This window comes from Poecile atricapillus, chromosome 2, assembly GCF_030490865.1.
Source record: "Poecile atricapillus isolate bPoeAtr1 chromosome 2, bPoeAtr1.hap1, whole genome shotgun sequence".
Lineage (NCBI taxonomy): Eukaryota > Metazoa > Chordata > Aves > Passeriformes > Paridae > Poecile > Poecile atricapillus.
The window spans coordinates 120117431-120140245 of NC_081250.1; the positions used below are offsets into that span (position 1 = coordinate 120117431).

The 22815-nt window shown below is 34.8% G+C and overlaps 1 protein-coding gene across 1 annotated transcript in view; it reads left to right on the top strand.

The window, feature by feature from the left end:
* The window catches only part of C2H8orf34 (chromosome 2 C8orf34 homolog), a 147693-nt gene that overhangs the window by 28751 nt on the left and 96127 nt on the right, over positions 1–22815 (top strand). The window contains exons 4-5 of the mRNA XM_058832672.1: positions 4600–4728; positions 18591–18619. Coding sequence (XP_058688655.1) covers positions 4600–4728; positions 18591–18619 — 158 coding nt within the window. The remainder of the gene's footprint in view (positions 1–4599; positions 4729–18590; positions 18620–22815) is intronic.

The following is a 22815-nucleotide window of genomic DNA, read 5'->3' on the forward strand; positions in this document are numbered from 1 at the left end:
TGGTTCGAATGATCCCGTACTTGCACATTTATTCAGAACTGTCATTTAATATGAATCTTTGAGAACATGGGAGTATTTGATTTATTTAATTGGGAAATATATTTTCTCCTTCAGTAGAGTGATGTTGACTGCAGTGTGCAGGTTATTCCTGCACAAATGTCTCTTCCTTATGCTTTCAACTTTTTTACTGGAAAAATTCCTGCACTCTCACCTGCCTGTTATGATCTCAGGTGCACCTGGAGCACACAAGTGTTAATATCTAAGCCGTCTGACCACTTGTTTGGTGTGTGCAAAACCAGAGTTAAGCAGAAGCTGCTGTTGTCTGGCAAGGAAGAAGCTTGGAGCTAGGGGTGTTTGTGGGTATATAAATTCAATGTTTAAATAATCACAGTCTGTATCTGAAGAAAAACAAATTTGGAAATTTCAAACTAGTTTGTGAAACAGATTTTTGTTTCCCAGCTAGCTACTTTTAGGCAAAGTAGGTTGATCTCTTCACCACCTCCATATCAAATCAGATCACAGATTATCCTTTCATGCTGCTTCATTTCAGCATTCTCATCACATCCCACATGCAAGTACAATGTTGTGTGCTTCTAGTTGCTCTCGGTCAGTCTAGGACTGTAGGCCATCAATCTTTTAGCCTTTTAATATCCAGATACTATGTTGTAGTATCTAAAGCAGTAACTAAAGACATATGTAAGCCAGTTTGGATTTATCACCAAAGAATTCAAATCTGAATGCTATTACTAGATTTAAATGCATGAGTAATTTTGCGCTCAATTATATTATACATATTTTTGTTCTTTGAGATGTAAGATGGTCATAAAATGCATTAATGAAATGTTGGATTTAATGAGCAACTTGTCTGATTTTGTCTGCAAATCATGCATTGAAAAGTCTTGTATGGGTAGACAAAACCAGTACTGATCTTGAACCATCATCCAGTAGAAAATAAAGGTGTGCTGATTTATGGCAGAATTCATAACACGATTGTGAATTAATCTAATGTGCGTTTATGGCCAGGGCACACCACCAAAAAATCAGAAATACTGGCAACTGTATCTGTCCAGTCTCCTAAAATGAGATAATGAATTCCCAGCTCCATAACGGGAAGGTCTACATCATTCAATACAAATGCTACAATGTAGATGTAATACATCTGACTTGTAGGCAAATAATTTCAAGAGGAAGTGTTAAATAAATCTTTCAAATAACAAAGATGAGGTTGAGATGAGTAATGTGATAAGAGATTTGAAATTACTGATAAGATTTTGTGGAATGAGTGGGCATAATAAAGATTAAGGTCAGAGTATAATGAAAGGATTTTGCTAAGTGTATAGTGACACAGGCATGTAAATGATTAATGACAGATTTCATGCATAGAGGAGGATCGCATATTTGAAAATATTCCTACGAAGGGTCATGTGGTATTTGTACGGTTCTGAATGCGTCCAACAAAGCCATTCATTTGAAAATTACCAGTGCTTGTTGATCCCACAGCTGAGAAGATACAAGTTTATATTCTGAAAAAAATCTGTAAGCAAGAAGAAAATGAACTTGAAAGAACAGACGTGTGACACATGATGCTAGTAAATAGATATTGTTTTAGTTCATTATTGTTTTATTCATTATTTGAAAGACTGGGTAAGTAGGAAGAACTACATCTTCTCTAGAAGTAATACAAAATTTTAGTCAGTTCAAATTCTGTTGAACTTCCCCCTCTGTTTTGATTCCTCAGAATGAGACAAATCCTTGCTGAAACAAACTGTATTGAAACATAGAAATAATTCATTACAGCATATCTATTTTGAAGCATATCTTTTCACTGAAGTATAGAATGGCTCAGTAGAGCACAGCTGATTGTACACCAGCATGAAAAGTAAATTTCCATCATGGTTTTGACTGATTTCCCACTATCCATCTAGTGAGCTGCAGTCCAAGCTTCCTGTGTTTGTCAGACATTTCTCTGAAATTAGCAACCAGATCACTGTCTTGAGCAAGTGTCTCTACTTTTCAAGAACAAGAGTCTTGAGACTTTCTTTCTCACCTGATGTGAGTTGATCCATATACTTGGCAGTTGCTGATCCTAGAAGCTCCACAACTGTCAAGTAGAACTTACATTTAGTTCATCCAGCTTCTGTCCCATGACAAATTTTGCTTCAATATTGTATGGTTTAATTTGAAAAATTGGTTTTGTTTCAAACTGATATGGTATCAAATTCCGGCTTGTGGAAATCTTCTGCAACCTGGAAGCTCCAAGGTTCAGTTATCTTTTTATATGGTTTTACTATATTAAGTTGTTTCCTGTTTGTATTCTGGTGGTACTGTGAGATTTTTTTGATGTGCTAAGTTCAGCATAAACATAGAAAGAAAAGTCTGTCATACTGTTACTGAGTGATGCTGTAGAATATATTGTTAGCACACAGAAGGGTGACGGTAAGATGACTGCAAAAGGCCTCAAAAGGAGCATGTGACCTCAATGTAAAACAAAGGTGGGTGAAAATAGATAGAACTCTTTATAGAATTTATTTTCCAGTTTATTAAAAATTTATATTCACAGTTAGCAATAGTTTTGAAAAATACTAGGTGGAATATTTTGTTTTCTGTAAATAAGAAAAAAAAGGATGAAAAATGCTGAAGTTGTGCTGTTTAATTTGCACATGCTACGGTCTGTGAATGGAGTCAATTTTTGTTGCACAAGAATTTATGTAACTTTGGACTTAGCAGTTCTTAAACCAGGGAATTATAAAATAATCTTTGAAATTTTTAAGTATCAACAGAAATTACAAGCTGATCATCTGAGTAGAGACTGCACATATTTTAATACCTTAAAGCCTGTATGTATTTACTGGGAGCCACTGTAACTCATTATTTCCATTGTCCTGAGAAGGAAATATATTACTTGCCTTTTTTAAGCACAGAGCAGAACAAGACTCTGACACTCCAACTTGCTTCTCTCTTTCCTTCTCCTTATTGAGGGTTCTTGTGTCCTTTTCCTTCAATTCTTATCTCTGTAGGTCTTTTTAAATGTCTCTTTTGTCTTCTGTCTTTGAGAATGTCTGTAATTGCAGTCTAATATATTAACTTCCCTAATAGTCAGGTTCCAGGTTCTGAGTGCTACAGATCAGGATATACTCTGGATTGTCAGACTCTATAGATACCTGTTTTGAAGATGAGTTGGTTTATGGAGTTGGTGCAAGAGGTAGAATCATGTAATTTTTGAAAGAAAGACTTGAACATAACTTTGTCCCGTTTCTTTACCTGGAAAAGGTGACTATTGTCTTAACTCCACAAGGGAAAGTTGAAGTTGATGCCAAGTGGAGCAGATTCTATATTCACACAGAGAGAAGTCAGCATTAAGGCAAATTTCAATATCCAGTTATTTAAAACATTTTGTAATAGCTTTCAGACTTGATGTCTAAAAGCACTCTGAAGTTCCAAATTATCACAAAACCACCTTTTTAGCACAATCTGTAGGAGTCTGTTAGTTGTCTTCTTAGCATGTAGTGAAAATGATGTTTATAAGCATACATTAGTTGACAGCTGTCAAAATAGTAAACAACAATTTAGAAGCTGGCGAGGATATATTACATATTTTAGGCTTTTCTTTGAAGTTATTTTTAAGTGAGTGGTAAATGGTGGTTGGTAAAAATAGAACTCGTCCTTTCTGGTGAAAAGGTGGACTATACATCATCATCTTCATACCTGTATGGTAATGCTGTGTTTGGAGAAAACCCAACTGTTGCATTTCATGGCAAAACAGAAGCTCACTTACTTCTGAACACTGGCAAAAAGAACATGTTAAACTGCAGTTCTAGAAACAGCATTGTTTTTGTTTTCATTTCTACAAATTGTTCAAAATGTTCACATTGTTCAGTGAAGCTCTGTTCATTGTGTGTTCTACATATCTCAGACACTCCTCTTCGTTGTAGGTAAACTTAGCAATTGAGATAGTGTTATTTCAAAATTAAAGGCTTTGGTTATAGATAATGAGCAGCAGATTATAAGCTCAGGTCTGTACTTCCCAAAGGCTGAGTTTGTTTAGGTAGTGAAATGAAGATTAGAGGCTGTACAACATGAATGATAAGGACTTACTTTGTTTCACTGTTTTTTATGAAATGTGTTACACTTTATGATATTTTTGAAAAAGAAAAATGTTGTTTTGAAGCTATATCTAAAATACTTTTTTTGATTCTTGATAAAATAACTAGGAAAGCCAGTTACTCATTTTTGTTTTGATGTTTTTTCTTATTGACCCTTAGGCCACACAATTCTATTTTGTTGTAAATGAAATACCATCATGTGCAATAGTTTAAATACATTTTTTAAATTGCCTTAGTAATAATTCAATTATTAAATGTTAATTATCCTGTTTACCAATTCATTCAGTTGCAAGAATAATTCAGTTATGCATTTGTTCATAGATACTTTTACTTCACATTGACCAAAGGAAGTATTTCCAGCAGTTAAAGTAAAGGATAGTTAAATAATTTCCACCGAAGATACTTGAGCTTGTAAATTCACTGTGCAGATTTTTTTCTACTGTAGGAGTGTGAAGTACCAAATCTAAACTTCATCTATATATCTGTGTATATTTAGTGCCAAGGTCAATAGAGCATCCTAAATGGGATTGGAAGACAAAACCGGAGAACCATGATTTTGATGAACTAAATCATATTCTTCAAGAGAGCAAAAAGCTTGGAAAAGCCCTTGAGAATCTGTCTCGCAGTAAGTTGTTTGATTTTAGTTTCTTAATGTAACCATGCGGCCTGAATTGTAATTTGGAAGTATATATTTCAGGAAATTGGTCTTCTATTCAATGAAGACCAAGGTCATTGACATCAGCAGTTACACTCCCATTGATAAGGTATACAGATTATCTGAGATAATTCAGGAGCTCTCCTGGAAACTGAAACAACCCCCCTGCACTTTTTTTTCTTACATTAGTTTTCTGCCAGCTTACTGAGCTGAATTAGCTTATAAAGAGATCAACACAAGAGGCTGGTTCAATGAAAATGGTGGGAACATGCAGCAGGGAGATTGCTCCTTTGTGTGGTAGTTAAATGGGATTAACCTTTGTATGACCTTTACCTCATTGATGGAGTTCAGACCTGTTATTGAAAAATATTTAGCTGTTTTGTATCCTTGATTTCTTTGACCTTCTAGTTTTCAAAAGAAATTAAAATATTTTAAAGCATCTCAAATAAATATTCAGAAACATGAAATACAGTTATTTCATAATAAACCCCATATATTATCCCGTAAACAGTATTGTAATGCTCTGAGGATTACTGGATATAATCAGAGATAGCTGCTCTTATTTTTCTTTTTTTCTTTTCTTTTTTTTTTCTTTTCCTTTTGCTTTCTTTCCTGTAGAAGAGAATTCTGAAATACATTTGTGGGAGCAAATACTGCTAACAATTTTTAAAGTATGAAACTGTACATGAAAACTAGATGTGGCATGATCTGGGAGATTCTTGTGTGAGAAACGTTTATTCCTTCTTTCATTAAGTTTTTATTCCTGGCAGTTCTTGATTCACTGGAGAATTTACAGATAGTGAGGTCAGAGATAGAGCTAAATGAGGAATGGAAGATTTGTTTTGTAAAGAATTTTGAGATTTAGCATTTTTCCAAATTGTACCAAATATCCAAAACTAGTTTTCCCAAATCACACTCTCCCACATGTTTTAGGTTGATCACCACAATTATATTCTGAGCAATTTTCGAACTTGTATTATAGTGGTATAGTTATGGAGATTTTTGAAATACTTTTCTAGTAAATTAGTCTATCTGCCTGTAGCAAGCTAAACCAACTCTGCTCAACATCTCTTATTTGCAGCCTAACTATTGCCTGACTGTGATGGATGTGAGTGTAGGTTTCAAGCTTTTGTGCTTTAGAGACTTGTAGGGAAGGTATATACAGATACAGAAACAATTATTTTGAATTTCAGAAAGGGTTATTTAGTCACTCTCTGGAGACACAAACCAATCAGATGTGAAAGTTCAGTAATTAACGCCTAAATCCACTCTTCAGTCCTACATCTTTGTCTTTCCTTCAGAATATTGTGAAGTTTCCACTTTTACCTAGAACAATACCTATACTTCCTTATATCTAAAATAAATTTTGCAGCATTCTGTACCTCTCCTTGCCCCACAGTTTTCTAACTGGAGTGGAAAACTTCAGCTCTTCTGGGTCCTACACTTGGACTGGTTGAATGTACCTGATCACCATTGTTGGAGGCTGTTTTTCATAGTTACTTCATAAATGAAACATTCTTCACTGTTTCTTGCTAGTACTTGATGCTTTCTGGTGGTTTGTCAAGATAATATGGAATTTGAATCCCATCCCCCAGAGTGCTTTAAATCACTCGCAGCATGATAATAAGTGATAATTCACTTTCATGAATGTGCTCTCTATTTCTTCATCCAGATCATTAATGGAAATATTGTCAGACCTCTTCATGATCCCATTTCAGATCTGACAACCAGCCCTTGAAAGATACTCAGTAAGTGTGTTTTTTCCCCACCAGATGTTATTCTACCTTGCAGTGTTTTCACGTAGATTGTAATTCTCTAATTTTTTTTCACTGAAGCATAATCTAGGATAGTAAACAGAGTCTAAAAGCTGGAGTATTTTGCATCTGCTTCTTCCTCTTATCCACTAGGCAAGTTTCCCAATTGAGAATGCAATTAGACTAATTTGATATGATTCGTTCTCGATAAATTCATGTCAGCTCATTCTTATCACCTTTCTATTCCATTAGATGTTGATACATAATTTATTTAACAATTTTGTCTATGATTCTTGCTGTTGTCTGATTTAGACTCGGTGGTTGGTAGTTCCCCACATCTTCTCTTTTTCTTTTTAAAAGATATGTATTTGCCCTTTTCTGTCCTCTATGTTCCTGAGAGACAGTTGCTAATGGATTAGAGGTTTCTTCAGTTAAATGCTTTAGAGTGAGTTTCACAAGAGTCTGCTAACTTGAACGTATTTAAATCACCAACATATCTTTCAGCTTCCCTTGTCTGGCTTGCAGTTTTTCCTCTTAAAACCGCTACTGTTAAGCATCTGGCTGCAATTGATTTTTTTTTTTTTTTGGCAAAGATTGAAGCAGGGAAAGTATTGAACACTGGGAATTCTTTGTATCATCTCTTACTTGTTTTCCTTCTCTTTGATGTAATACTGTAATATGACATGATGTAGTATTTTAATTTATTCTCCTTTTCTAGTGTATTTATAGTATCTTTTCCTATGGCTTTTTGTGTTCTGTTATAGTTGTTAGTTACTCTGCACTTTAACCTTTTTTACTTGTTGGTGTAATTTAAACACTTATTCACGTATCAGATTAATTCTAAGCTGTATGCCCTTGTTTCTCAGTTTTGTACTTCTGATTTTCACTTCATTTCAAGAATTAAAAAAACCCCTTTGCTATTATTTCTTAAATATTAGCATGGTATTAAAAAATCAAAATGAAAAATGTGAAAATTTTGTAAATAGAGAAAAGGTAGAATTTTGAAAATAAATTAATTTTATTGTTCTCACAGAGATAGAATGTAGATTGCACATAGGAAATATATTAGAGGGCTTCAATTAATAGGTCTAGGACTTTAAAAGTATAAGGTGCATAAAACTCATTCTATGCTGTACCCAAACAAACATCCCATGTGGTGAATTTTAGAAAAGCCATCACAAGATCCCATGTCTACCTCTCCTGATGCTTGTTTCAGGCAGTCTAATTAGTGCTTTTGTTTCCACAAGCATGCCATGAGTTTAGTGCTGCATTTGGTACTAATCTTATTTTGAAGTGGTGTGGGACAGACAATGGGCTCAACAGCTGAGTACACAAATAATCAAAATGTACTATTAATGGCTTTTTACAGCACCCTCTCTCTTTTTCTTCAGTATTTTAACAGTGAAGAGTGACACATAAGATGAAATGTTTGAAGTTAAATGCATTTTCATCAAGTCCTGGAATTTGTTTATATTTTAAAGATAAGCTTTGGATCTTTTAGTGAATTTCCATGACTTGATTGCCTGTTAGGCAGTTGACATTAGCCTGTGAAATAAATTCTAGTTTCTATTGCTTCATTTGCTATGCAGTCTAGATAACCTGCTTTGAGACAAACTTGCGCACTTCATGTAAGATTAGAATTGCCTGTAAGATTTGGAAGGTAACACTCAGACACTTAGATGTCTGCTCTCTTCTATATTCAGTTCTAGTGATAAAAACTGAACTTGGTTTTATTTGGACCCTTTCTCCCAACCCCTATCAAGAGTGAGTAATTCTGTGCTTTAGTAGGTCTTAGAAACCAAGTGACTTCACACTCAGAGTTAAAAGTATCTTAATAGTTTTGAGAGTCTGGAGAAGGTTATTTTTGTAGTTATGGTCCAATTGTGGGGAAGCTTGCTGATTTAAATACACCGTTTTTCAGAGGCTTACCCACATGAGAGAGCTGGATTTTATTTGCTTCTTCAATCATCTGTATGTCATTGAACCGGATTTGGAGCTATCAAGTCATCTATTTAGGGAAGATTTTGGTTTATAAAGCAATTTACAGGAATATTCTGCATTTCCCTTGTGCATGTTTAATTTTCTTTTATTGCAAGGTCTCCTACCTTGATTGCTGTCATGCTTCTTCCTGTGCTGATCAAAAGGAAGAAAAGTTCCATCCTGTTTCAAATGTATGCTCTTGTATTTCACCTTCTGGCCTGTTTGCCTTTAAACAGAATTAAAATCTGTACAGCTAAGGATCTTGCTAATGAATATGCCTTTGTCTTTCCCCCATTTTTTGAGGATGAAAAAATAGATAACAAGATATGGAAAACAGTGAATTATGAAAGTTTTGAGTAGGGGGAAATTGAGGACTAAATTAGTGAGATCATGCTGCAATTAGGTGAGAAGTCTGCATACTTTATGAGCAACTTTGCATCTTTTATATGAACAATTAAGGATTAGGGTGCATATTGAAAATGTTTGTGTATTGAAGGTGCTGGGAACTGTATTTGATGAAAAAATATCTTCTGCTATGAGATAGGTACTCTTTCATAATCACAAATAGCCTTTTAGTGAAGATAACTGACATTTTGTTAGTAGTGTTTGAATGCTTGTTCTGGTCAGGTATACACTTCAGGTCAGAGGGGAAGAAACAAATTTGTCATGCTTTGGATTCAGTTGACATTCTAAGGCAAAAAATGGTAATAAGTTATCATTTATCAAAACTGTTTGATAATCAATCCAAGTCAGTTTCCGGTTATCCCAGAAACAATGGTATCTATGTGTAAAAAAAAAAGAGAAAAATCCTCTTCTGTTTCTTAATTTTGAAGGGGACTAATCAGTAAACAATCAGTAAACAAGAAAACCATGGTTTTCCATCTAGTAGGAGATATTGCTGTAAATCATAATGAATTATAGAATCACAGAATTGTTAAGGTTGGAAGGCACCTCCAAAAGGCATCCAGTCCATCACTACTGCTCAAGCAGGCTCACTTAGAGCCAGGTTTCAAGGATCTTAAATACCTTCAAGAATGAAAAATCTCCAAGTCCCTCCAGAATATCTCAAAGTTATTTTTCATAATGTTAGAATCAGTTAATGTTGTTTAGAATTGTGTTAAGAAAGGCAAGCACAATCTTACCTCTTTAAGAAAAATATAAAATAGTAAAATGTAAGAGTGTATGTTCTGTTTATTTTTTACAGGAAAGATAGGCAACAAGAGTAGAAATCTCATAACTAGAAGGGTAGAACAAGTTCTAAACAAAATCACAATATGTTAACAAACTGCTAAAATCATGTCCTCAGTTTTGTGGATGAACCTGCGAGTATGTGGGATGTGAGATGCTTTATATATACATCATGAGCTACTTCAATGTATTTAGCAGTCTCTGACAAACACATTAGAATGAGGTTTCATTTAGAAGCTTCTACACTGTAGGAAACTATTAATGATTTACATTCCAGTTGTGGAAAATGAATTTCAATTGAATGCCACTAAAATTTATTGAAACCAGGCATTTCTGGTGGTGGTGATCATGATGCTTTAACTGTAAATGGATATCTTTAGGACACATAACTAGACTTTTGTTAATTGCCTTATGAGGGGCACTGTTTTAGGATATAACATGTCACTATTTTTCAGTTGTATATAGTCGATGATCTAAAATTGACACAGGGTCTATAAAGATGACTTCCCTATTATCTGTTGATCATCTAGCCTTAAATGTGTTCTGCTAACTGAATCACAAGTCTAGTCATCACGTAGAGGATTTTTCCCTTCTTCTCTTCAGTTTGAACTTTAAAATCATGTTATTCTTGCATGAGATCAATGCTTGTGATTTATTTTGAGATCAACATTTTTAGATAAGCTCAATCAAACCTTTAAGGAAGATAATTTTATCTCAGTACTACGGCTATTATCTGATACTGCCTTTGCTCATAAAATCCACTTGCTTTTAGTATGATGTATGAATAATAATACAAAGTAATATTTTCTGAGATTGAAAGAGGAACAATATGAGCATAAATATTACTCTTCAATTATAAACTGGGGCATGTATGGACAGGAGATTACTGCTACTTTTCTTGCAGATGTTTTAATCACCTTTGTGGAGCTATTTGCCACTCTGATCCAACCTCCCTTACGTTTCAGACTAGAGTCTCTTTCTGAGTTACCTTGTTCTTTTCTTTAGTATTTGGCTTGCTAAAAGTTTCTCTAATACTACTGCAGAATTGGGATTTGTGTGACTGTCATCTCAGATATGGAACTTTCTAGTTCTTAGTACAAGGGAGTTGGCATTTGCTGAGCAGCAGAACATGAGCTATGACTGTCCTTGGCTACTGAATGCTATGGGCTGCCCGTCATAACCCACCTATTGCAGTGTACACCTTCCCTTAAAGAGTTCTTAATTTTTGATTATTCTCTTCTGTGATGACCTTGGCCTAGGAGAATTTCTGGGACAAGAGATTTGTTGGGTACTTTGCATTTTATTTCTATGTTTGCATAATTCATTAGTCATTAAACCTAATCCTGAAACCTGTATTCTCCATTGGAGTGGCTCAGAAATTTGGATATAGGTATTCTGCAAGTCTGAAGCAGAAATTATTTTGTTAAGGATTAATTAATAAATAATTTTATTTTTTTAAAGCCAGTATGAGGAGGAGGGGTTAAATCCATGTTTTCTAGATTGTAACTGTAAGATGTATATTGTGCTCCTATGTTGGTGCCTTGAAGATGTGACAGTTTCTCTTGTTTTAATATGACCAAGTGTTGGGAGGAATATTATCCTTGTTCAAGATAGATACCACTACAAAAAGTTTAAAGTTTCTTAATAATATGTTGACATACGCTCCTCATTGGTACTCTGAGGTTTCATTTCAACATGCCTTCACAGAAAACCTCTGAGTTACTAGTGGGGGAAATAAGTTTTGAAAGTGATGAAATGACTCTCTGTAGGTAAAAGAATGATATAAGAATGTCTATTTTGACAGTCAATACTGTCATAATACAAAAATATTTTAGAGTTCCTGCACAGAAATGAGTGAGATTTTTAGGTTTTTGTATAATTTTTCTAGGAGGGGAATACTTTGTTTGGCGCAACCAGTGCAACCATTTAATGTCGTATATAATCCAAGAATGGTGTGAAATAGTTTCAGTTTTCATTGTTTTCAATACATGGTTCATACAGGTACAGGGACTAGAACATACAGTGCTGCCTGTTGCAATATGGCACAAGGTTTTGCCATGGGAAATGCAAGCATACCTAGATGGCCTGTCCCACCAGTAAGAGGAACATAAACTTCCCTTGAGAATTTGGATTTGGAGAGTGCATTGGGGCAGTGGACTGCTGGACACTTGATACATGATACAATATTTCTGTGTTTGTGCTCAAAGCTGCAGGATTAATAATGGTAGAATAAGAATGCTGATTCTGTCCTGGAGTTTGTTACAGAACCTGTGATATGCACTATGAGGTTGACAGTCCAGCCATCGAGAAGTTCCCTGGCTTAGACTGATCCTGAGAATGAATTTTGACAAGTTAGTCAGAGTTGCATTGAGGTTGTCTTAGTATGTCTAAACTTTAAATGTCAAAAGCCATGTGTCAAATCCAGAAAGCTTTGTTTGGCAGGTAGGAAAACTGGCTATTGGGAGCTCTGTGGCCATCTTCTGGATGCTTAGGAAAATGCATAAATATTTCCTTGAATATTGAGTTAAATAATGGTAGTCTGGCATACATTAAAGTAGTAGCATTTTATTTTCTTACAGTTGGATGCACATAAGTTTTCTCAGGTGTACATTATGCCTTTAGATAAATGCAAGTCTTAAAAAGTCCCTCAACAAAATTTTATTTTGTGTTATTTCTTCCTGTAATTATTTAAGGACCACATATAAAAGCAAAAATGGTAGATATCTCTGAAGTCCGAAAACTTTCATTCTTACCAGAGCAGCAGATCTGTAATTTTACGTGAGTATAGCATATGAAAATATTGCCAGATTTTAAGCTACTGTAAATCTGATCATGCCATTTCATAGAATCATGGAATGATTTGAGTTAGAAGGGACCTTAAAGATTATTTTGTTCTTCCCCTTTCCATGAGCTGGGACACCTTTCACTAGATCAAGTTGCTCCAGGCCCCGCATAACCTGGAAACACTTCCAGGGATGGGATATTCACAATAACTCTGGGAAACCTGTTCCACTGTTTCACCATCCTCACAGTAAATAATTTCTTCCTAATAGTCTTCATTTTAGTCTGAAGCTGTTATGCCTTGTCCTATCACTACATTCCCTTGTGGAAAGTCCCTGTACAGCTTTTTGTAGCCCCTTTTTAGGTACTGCAAGGTGCTATAAGGTCTCCCTAGAGCCTTCTCTTTTCCAGGCTGAAAAACCCTAACTCTCTCAGGCTGAAAAACCCCAACTCTCTCAGGCTGTTTTCATAGGGGAGGTGCTCCAGCCCTCTGAGTGTTTTCATGACCCTCCTCTGGACTTGCTCCAGCAGGTCCATACCTTTCTTTTTTGGGAGGCTCCAGAGCTGGACACACTTCAGATGGGGTCTCACAATTGTGGAGTAGAGCCAGAGAATGCCCTCCCAACACTTGCTGGCGACACAGCTTTTGGTGCAGCCCAGGGTGTGGCTGGTTTTCTGAGCTGCAGGTGCACATTGCAGAGTAATGTCAAGCTTCTTGTTTACCAACACTCAGAAGTTCTTATTCCCAGGGCTGCTCTCAATCCTTTCTCTGCCCAGCCTGTACTTGTGCTGGGGAGTGCTCTCACCCAGGTAAAGGACCTTGTTTTTGGCCTGGTTGAACTTCTATGCAGTTGGCACAGCTGCCCCCCCTCTCAGGCCTGTCAGGGTCCCACTGGATCACATCTCTTCCCTCCAGCATGTCAACTGCACCACACAGCAACAAATGTGCTGAAAGATCCACCCACTAAATCCATGTCCCTCTAGATTAGAGACAAGGATGTTGTACAGGACAGTGTCAAATGCCCTGCACAAGTCCATGTAGATGACATCAATTGCTCTTTTTCAAAAAGACCTGAACTTGTGTGGTGCCTTTTGTTTTGAAAATTAATTTTATGCTGTTGAATAGAGAACACCAAAGTCTAAAAATCACTTTTCAGAGAGAAATAATATCACTGAGTGGAGACATTAGTTATTGGATAAATAAAAATCTACTGCTAAGAAGGGCATATGCAAAAGGTAGTCATTATAAAGACATGGAATTGTTATTAACAATGTTCAGTTTTATTTAAAAGGTATTTCATTTCCTGGTAAGCTAGAAATGAAGCAGAATATCCTAAGCAGAAAACCTGTACTGTGGAAGATACTTGTTCTAGACTCAGAAGGATTTATTTTATTAAAATATGATACAAATGTTTTGAAAGGTGGTGTTTACATCAAAGAAGATGCCACAACACTGTACTGATCTACATCTTTAATCTCCATACTTACCATTGTGCTGCTGTAGGTTGTCATAGGAATAGAAGACTGGGAACAGAAATCTAGGATAGCCGTGTAAGGCAATGGTTTTAATAATCCATGCTAGTTTTAAGAGGCATGACAAACAGCTGATTTAGTATTTTAAATATAAAAATCTCTAAGGTAAATGGCTAATACAGCGTGAGATAAACTTTTTAGGCAATCTACCTAAAGTAGACATGTTAATAGTAATTGAAGCATAATAAGTATTAATAAATTACATTATTATTACATTGTTTGTTAGATATATTTCATTGAATCATAGCATGCCAAACCTTTCTTGCAATCAGACAGTACATTGTTCTTCCAGTCCTCTTCAAAACCTAAGCTAGTGACAGAATGAGTGCTCCAGTTGAGAGAGGCTGTGCTAGCATTAACAGCCCCTCTCCAGATTTGTTGCTGATCAGAGATGGCAGTAGTTGTGGCTGTGGAGCATTTCTGAAGGACTGTGGAAACATGTTCATACCAATTATTTCATTGTTCAGCTCCCTTACAGCATAGAGGGTTGTTACACGCTGAAGTAGAAGCAAGTGCCCTGAATTTGTCTGAGTAATTCACCAGACAACTGAGTGGGATGGATACTTGTGATGCCTGATCAAATTTCAGCACCAGTAACTACTTGTAAAAGGGAGAATTTTTTTAAAGACATGAAATTGGCAGCTAGCTACCTAAATAATTACCACATTAAACTTTGTCCATGAGCCGTAGCTGATGGTAGGAAGCAAACTTCTCACCCCTTTAGCTGGAATGGTTAGTAAGGTTGATCTATTGCATAGCTGTCAATCACATTATGATATGAAACTATGGCAAACATTGTCTGTGAGAAGCAGCTGCTATAAGAGAAAAGGTAAAGCATACTCCTTTATTTCTGGAGAATTTGCCTTTGACATTGGAAGACCTCTCCCAACAAAGGCAGGAGAGCAGTTTTAACAGTCACTTTATTATCTGCTGCTTGGTATCTTGCAGCAGGGCAGTGATGCTGCAACTTTAAAACTTCCATTCTCTACATTCATCATGCAGAGTCAGGCTTTGAATGCTGTGAGCTCAGGGAAGTCAGAAATAGTTGTTCATTGTAACTTTTATTCTAACAAAGCCATAGATTTAAGGTTGAATAAGCGAAATGTGGCAGTTTTTCTGGTGTTAAGAGTTTTTTGTGATTAGGATTAAGTTTTGATGGAAAAGGTTACGGTTTGAAGAAGTGACTAAATTGTCAAATTAAAAATTTTTAGTGTATGGACATTTTGGCTATATCTATGAATGGTTTGCTTAAAACTGCAATATTTTCATTTAGTAGTTTCATGGAATGGGCTTTCCCTTTGCCTCTAGTACTCTGTGATTTTATAATGCTGTTTTCCTATTTAGAGTACATAAAAGGTAAATGAAAACAATTATAGAAAATGCAGAGAATATAATAAATTACTTTTTGTCACCAGTACAAAGAAGTGACAAAAGGGTTTTCTTTCTGAAAAATGCTGATGTCTGAATAGTAGCAATTACATGAACCGGAGATAGCAACCCTTGTTATCATTTCTTTATAGAAATTCAGCTATTTTAAGTTGTCAGTGTATTACTTGAAAAATAAAGTAATTGACAATACAAATAGGTATTTGACTACTGAAAAGTCATTAGTCTGCTAACGGTTAAGAAATTAACAGATATCCTTAATACTTCTGTACAATAATGGTGACTATCTCTAGTTGCGTTCTCAGGACATGGGATTAAGGTTTCTTTGGTTATTTTTTTTCTTTTTTTTAAATATTATGGTAAATATGCAAGGGATTTAATTTTTTGAGGAGTTATTTTGTGAAGGCTGGAATGCATATTATTCCATCTGAAATCTGTGCCCAAAAATGATGTTGCTGTTGGGATTTTCTGTCTACTGCACACAGGATGCAAATCCTCTCCTCTCAAAGACAGCCAAGACATTCTGTGAGTTTAACAATTGCAAAGAAAATTGTTAAGAGTTGGGCACACACTAACTGCGGTGTAGTAGTGTCTTAGAATGAAATAAGTGTTTTTACATCCAACATTTTTTGGGGTTATTTATCCTAGTTTCTGCTAATGGAGTTGTGTTATGAGACAAAAAGAGTGCTGTTAATATTAATGAGGCTCAAGACATAACAAAAAGGTCTGTGTTTACATGGTAAATACCACCTCCAGAAGAATCACCATGCTAAAATTTTCGTATCAAGCTCCTTAAAATGTTTCTTCCCCAGAATCCTTTTTCTTTTCTCTTGATCCCACATTAGAGAAGGCGAGCTAAAAAGAGTTTCCAGGTTTAATTCTGTGATTGCAAAGAACACAGACTTCTGAATTCATAAAATTTTATTTTGGCAACATGTCCTCAGAAGCTGCTAATTCTCTACATGCTTGTCTAAAAAATACAGTTCATTTTAATGTTTTGCTACTGTTTCCAATTTAGTAAAGAAGAAATTTGAGGCATTCTGGTCAATTCAATTACTCAGTTCAGTCTCTTCTCTAAATTGAGAGTAAGTTCTAGGGAGCAATAGGACTTACACAAAACATTTTACTAAAAACATGCTCATTTTGATTATGGATGTTTTAAAATTTTATGTCTTATATGTAATTTCATCAGAGAGGTTAAATATAGTAGTGTGTACTGTTTTATCCATTTGCTACTTTGTACTTTTGATAGGCTGATCTTTGATAGGCAATTGGGTAGTAAAAAGCATTTGCTATTTTTTGGAACAGATTTTTGAAATTACAGGATTGCCTTTTATATTTTCTTTTACCATACTTTAAAAAATGTATTTTTAAGAGGCAAGTCAATACAAGATAAAATTGCCCTTCCATCCATTCCCAACTTACAAATACCCATTCACAGGGATATGTGAAAGCAGAGGAAAAGGGTACCAATCTTCAATATGAGGAATTAAGCCTGTATCAAAACCAAATAAACTATATTAACATTGTGGGAAATTGCTGAGAAAAAGTAGTTTGACTATTTAGACAGTATATGTGGTTGTAGAATGGATTGACCTTGGTTATGAAAAATGCATCTATATGATGGAGAGCTGGTTGATGGAAGCCAGGCTTTCAAAGATTAGGTGAAAAGAAGCTTGAATTAGTTTCTTACTACCTACAAGAGTGCAGTTATCTTCTCTCTAGAACATACTAATTTGGGATTGAAGAAATTCATAACACCCTCAAGTCTGGTTGATGCAACCTGGTTATTATACTCTATGGGTGTTAATGTTGTGTCTGGGCTAAAGAATAGTCTGAAGTTATTAAAAATGGGTTAATTGCAGTGAGGGATGGAAGGATTAGTCAAAACAGAACTTTTTCAATTTAATCCACTTAAGTACTATTGAATTACTATAAATATATATTTAACTCCTGCCATATTTCTGATGTGTTGACGAGGTCTTTGAATTACAATTGCAGTTCTCTTAGCACATTGTTCCGCACTTTGTTCCTTTAAAAACAGAAATTGCTGTAAGGAATTAATCTAAACTGAGAATTAGCCAAATAGAGTTACTGATGAAAGGCACAGTAAAAAACCCCAGAGAATTAATGTAGTTATGATATACCAAATAGTATAGAGTTATATATGTATATGTTTATATATTAGTTTATACTGCTGGACTCTTTAGTATGATTTTAGAAAGAGTAACACACTACTCAGCTGATAATACATATTTTGCAATATCGTCTCTTGCATTATGTCAGAGGAGGTGTCCTGATAACATGATATGAGATAGAAAACAATTTTCAAGTGTGTGTTCTTCCTATGTATGGGTACTTCACTTATTTTTACCTCCAGGAGAACCTTTCTTTGGTTTTTTGAAGTTCTAATCTGGAAATGTTTCCTATCAAATCTCATAAGAATCTAGGAGAGGCTTGTTTCCAATCCAGCAGAATTTTCAACATGGTAGCATTATGTATATGATGACTTGAGCACTCCATGTGATATACTGATGTTTGTGAAAAATTAAAAATTCTGAGACCAACTCTCCATATTTAATATGCTACAGAATAGAAATAATTGAAACGTGACATGATGGAAAAAAGCATAGGGAAGCCTTGGGGGAGGCATTTGCAGAAAAGATGAGCAAATACACAAGTTCTTGTTCAGAGGATTTAGGAAATGTTTTGCTTTCTATTGAGAAATTTTACTTTATTCTCTTAAGTTCCACCTGGTTCTAAAGGAACATTTCCACTTTGTATTGTGAAGAAAGAGAGAAGAGAAATGTCCATATTGCCCTGTAATTGCAGCATAATGTGTTATGCATGCTGGTCAGGGTGAGATTTGCATAACAATGTTTCTATTGGTAAATCTGATATTGCTGATTTAATTTTAGAAAGCAGATAGAAGTATGCTTAAATTTGTTGTCACTTTACTGGCACATCTGCCATGTTCATTTCCATAGTTTTTTGAAAAGTCATTTTGATAATATTGCAGCTGAGGAAAATGAAGAGTCTATTCTTTCCAGGCAATTTCACTAATGGAACAAAATATGATACATTGTATGGTACAGCAGCATGCAGAGAACAGTATGTATAGTTTTCAGATTTAACTTTACTTACCACAGTAAAAGATATGCATAGAAAGCATTTTTCTAATTTATTTTTTTTAATCTGTTTTGTTTTCAGGCATTGCTATTTCTGATGAACTCGATAAGGTAAGATTGATAAAAGGTGTGTAGTGAGCAGTACAAAGAGACAGATGATTATGATAAGGCACATGCCACTGTCCCGGCATACATGCATCTGTTCTGTTGGGTTCAGAGGAAGTTTGGGTATGGAAAGCTATATGGGTAAGTACAGTATATGTAGATACATTAAAATCTTGAGCAAGGATGGGCTGTCAAGTATGGAAAAAAAAAGTCACTGAATTTAAGAGACTCTTAATGAGACCATGGAAATACTTTTGATCTTGACACCATCTTTGCTTAATACAATCTTTTGGATTACTTTGTGTACTTTGGGAAACATTTAGCCGTGAATAACTTTTATTCATGAAATTGAGTTCTGCATTCCCAGATATGATTTGTGAGACTATTTAGAAATTATTTTTACTGCCTAGATTTACACAGGAATGCACAAGGCTTAAATATCAGTCTTTACCTCCTTGCTGAATGCAAAAATGGTCTGTTCTGGCCATTTTTGATACTTTACGCAGTTAACATGAATTTTAGTTCTAGATGTAATAAATTCTACATTGAAAGAGTAATCAAGCTAGGTTTACTTAAGTACTTATGAAAACAGAACCAATTTTTCTCTTGCTTTTCAGCAGTGATCAGCAGTGTGCTTCTAGTGCCAAGAAACTTGTGTTGTTTTCTTGGTGTCAGAAACCATTGCTGTCAGAAAAATGAGTTCAAAAGGTATATAAGATACAGGAATAATACCTGATATAGAGCACTTTTTTTTTTTTTTTAAATGACTTTCATTTCTGCTGGTAAAGTGAAAACAAATACTTCTGGCATAGGTACATATAAAATACCTTCACTGCATTGAACTGGAAGGCCAGTTAGGTAAGGCTGATAAATGTTACTGTGCAGTCAAGTGCATCTGTGGCTGCCGTTTCCAAACTCTGGCTTAAGTCTTCCCACTGTTTCCATAACTGGGCTCAGAAGTGATGGTAAACACAATTAGAAAATCCTTCCATTAGAACCCTCACCTTTAAGAATACTTATGAAGAACTCAGTTTGTTCTATTTCTGTCATTGGTACTCTTGGAGGGAGGAAAAAGACAATTTAGGCTAGACCCTGGTATCACATACTTTTTACATATGCATTTTTGCAAATAAATTCTGGTTGGTTTGCTTGGTTTTTTAAGCTATGATGTCTTGTCCAAAAACATTCATGTTTTTTAAATTTAGTTATTCGTTGTGAAAAACTGAGATAGAGAACTGAGTTGGGGAATTTCTACAGGATCCAGCTTGAGTGAAGAATCGGGGTTTTTTTGTTACTATATACTTTATTTTTTATAATTTAAAACTGGAGGGTGGTAGATTTTTTGAAATAAAACTTGGAATTAGGTTATATACATTAATAGATTATTATTATTATACATTCATAGATTGAATGTTCTTGAAGTCAAAAGCTATTTGTACAAGAAATAAAATCCCAAACAATTAAACTCTTCAGCATGCGTAATTTGTGTAATACTGCTCAACAGGCTTTCCTCATAGATTTAGAGAAGAATGATTTTTTTATCTCCATTGTCTTTACTTAACTTAATTTCTATTTCTTGTTTGACCCTTTAATTATTTTTAATTAAAATAAAAGCTCATCTGTGTTAAGAATATAAACATGGCCAGGACCATTCTGTGGAATCTTGCTTGCTAGGAGTGATCCCTTTCCCAATATAGTTCCTGAAATGTTCCTGTGACTTGTTTCTACATTTATTATTTGTCTTGGGCCAAAAGCAGCTAAAGAAAACCTGATAATAGTTGCTTTAACATTAAAAAGAGAATTTGCTTCTATTTCACTTGGATGTGTTCACACGTGATGTTTATTTTTCAGGTATAAATGTAGTCAAGTTTTAATTTCTTATACATGCTGATACTAGAACTTCCTTATCTAAACTGTGGCAGCACAGAATAATTTTTGAAATAATGTTCATCTGGGGTTTGAATTAACAATTAAACTTATCATGTGCATGGGTCTAGAACAGCATGGCCAAACTTGGCATTGGAATCCATTAAAGCATCAGCATTGCATAGATATTATGAGAGACATATAAAACAATGTATGAGTTTCCTTGCTTTATTTTCCCAATGAACAGGAATATTTTGGGGAACTAAGACAATGACAGAGTTCATAACTATACTGTTTTATCTGTGGTTTAGATTATGAACCTAGAGAAAACAGAGACTGCATGTGTATGTTTCTTTATTTTTGTTTATTTTTGTTTCTGATTGTCTTTTTTAAAAAAAATATTTCTCTCCAGTTTCACTAACCTCTAGTTGCCTTTGTCGGGGAGTACTTTAATCAGCGTTGTTGGTTGATGTAACTTCTTCAAGTAATCTAGTTAATTAGTTAGTTGCTTAGTTACTCAAGCATTTGAATTTGGAAAACCAGTTTGCTCTGAATCACTTTTGTGAAAGAGTGTTTAATTTAAATGGATTCTTGTCAAACATCTGCTAGTATTATCTTTTAGTCAGTACTTAGAGCTTTTGTCCAAGACAGGGATAGAGAAAATACAGGCAACACACAAAGTCAGTCTTTCAGTCAATATAGAATCTTTCAGTTTGACATAATCTTTTAAAATTTCTGATTCACTAGTAACCTTGCAAAAAAAGCCAAAAGAATCCTAAAAATACTGCAATTAAAATAGATTTATTATAGAGATTATCTTCTTTTTCATTTACTTCAAGTTTGCAGAACTTGGTGTTCTGTCTCTGTTGATGATTCAGCCTCTGTCTCTAGGCCATGGAAGCTGTGTAAAGTCAGAAACTGACACTGCAAGTACACTGTGTAAGGAAAGAAATTAAAGGATGCCTTGTCAGTCACATATTTTAAAACTAAAATGCAGAGTTGATATACAAATTTCTGAACTGATTCTCCTTCATTGCCACTGAATAGAAACTATTGAAGGACTTTAGGAAACTGCACACTTCCATGCATAATGTGAAGGGTTTAATGTAAACAAGGAAGAGCTAGGATGTTTGCCTTTTTTTTTAATATTCACAGAGTTCTAGGCTGAAAAAAAAACTCTAGAGAAAAACAATGAAGAGTGATACTTGTCCTAACATTGTGACATTTTTCTGGAATTCCTAATAATATCTTTCAGTCACTTCAAACACTAATAATGGGAGACAAGTATTAGAGATCCAGAGTTAGACCCAAGTGAAGATCTCAAAATTAATAATAGATTTTGACCCTCAATGTTAATAGTAAAAAATTTCTATGCTGTATAGGGCATACTTTCTTCTTGAAAGTAGCACTCTAAAATGAGAAGAGGTTACAATTAAAATAGAGGAAACAACTCTTCTCAAGTCATAAAAATAAACAAATTTCTTCTCATCCCAAAGTAATTCTCACAACGGAGATTCCCTCAAATTCCATATCCGAAAATAGTAATACTGAGCTTTTTAAGTGAAGCATAAATAAATGGATACACAAATGCTGTGCTCTCGGGTAGAGGCTGCATCCAGCAAACACATCTCAGCCCAATGTGAAGAGGAGAATCAGCTGTCTGTCAGTCTTTCCCTTCTTTTCCTTTTCTCCACATAAAGGAAGTTTGAGTATGTCAAATTGGTAGTCACTGATGTACCTGGGCTGCAGTATGAAATAGTCTTCTTTGTTTCAGTGCTGATTAAATACCTACCTGTACTGAAAATATTTCTTTGCACACTAATGTTACTGTCAATCTCTTCTGTTATTTATGGGTGAATATAAATTTGAAATCAATTAAAATTCTAAAGTTTATTTGAAAAAAAAACAGCCAAAACTATAAAATCTTGTTTGAGAACAGGATACTTCATTTCAATATTTTGCAGTCTTTGAAATAGACTGCCAAATAAACATCCTGGTATTCTGAACAGAGCTATCTCTGATTCTCCATTTAGTGTTTTCACTGAGGCTGCTTATATAGTTGAAAAGAGGACAGTAAATTAGGTCACTGAAACCATAATCTAACTAATCTAACACAATTCAAAAAGGAAAGCAAGATGATACAGTGAGGCAAAGCACGACTATGTAACGTAAATTACACTTCTGTTGAATATGAAATTGCTACTTTATCCCTAAAATGCCTATGAAAGAAATTAGCATAGCAAGGACAGTCACAGAATTCATGTTTTACTTATCGATGTGTTGATTTTGCAGCGTGTGGTGTGAGGAAAAACTTACAGGCAAATTTTTAGGTGCTT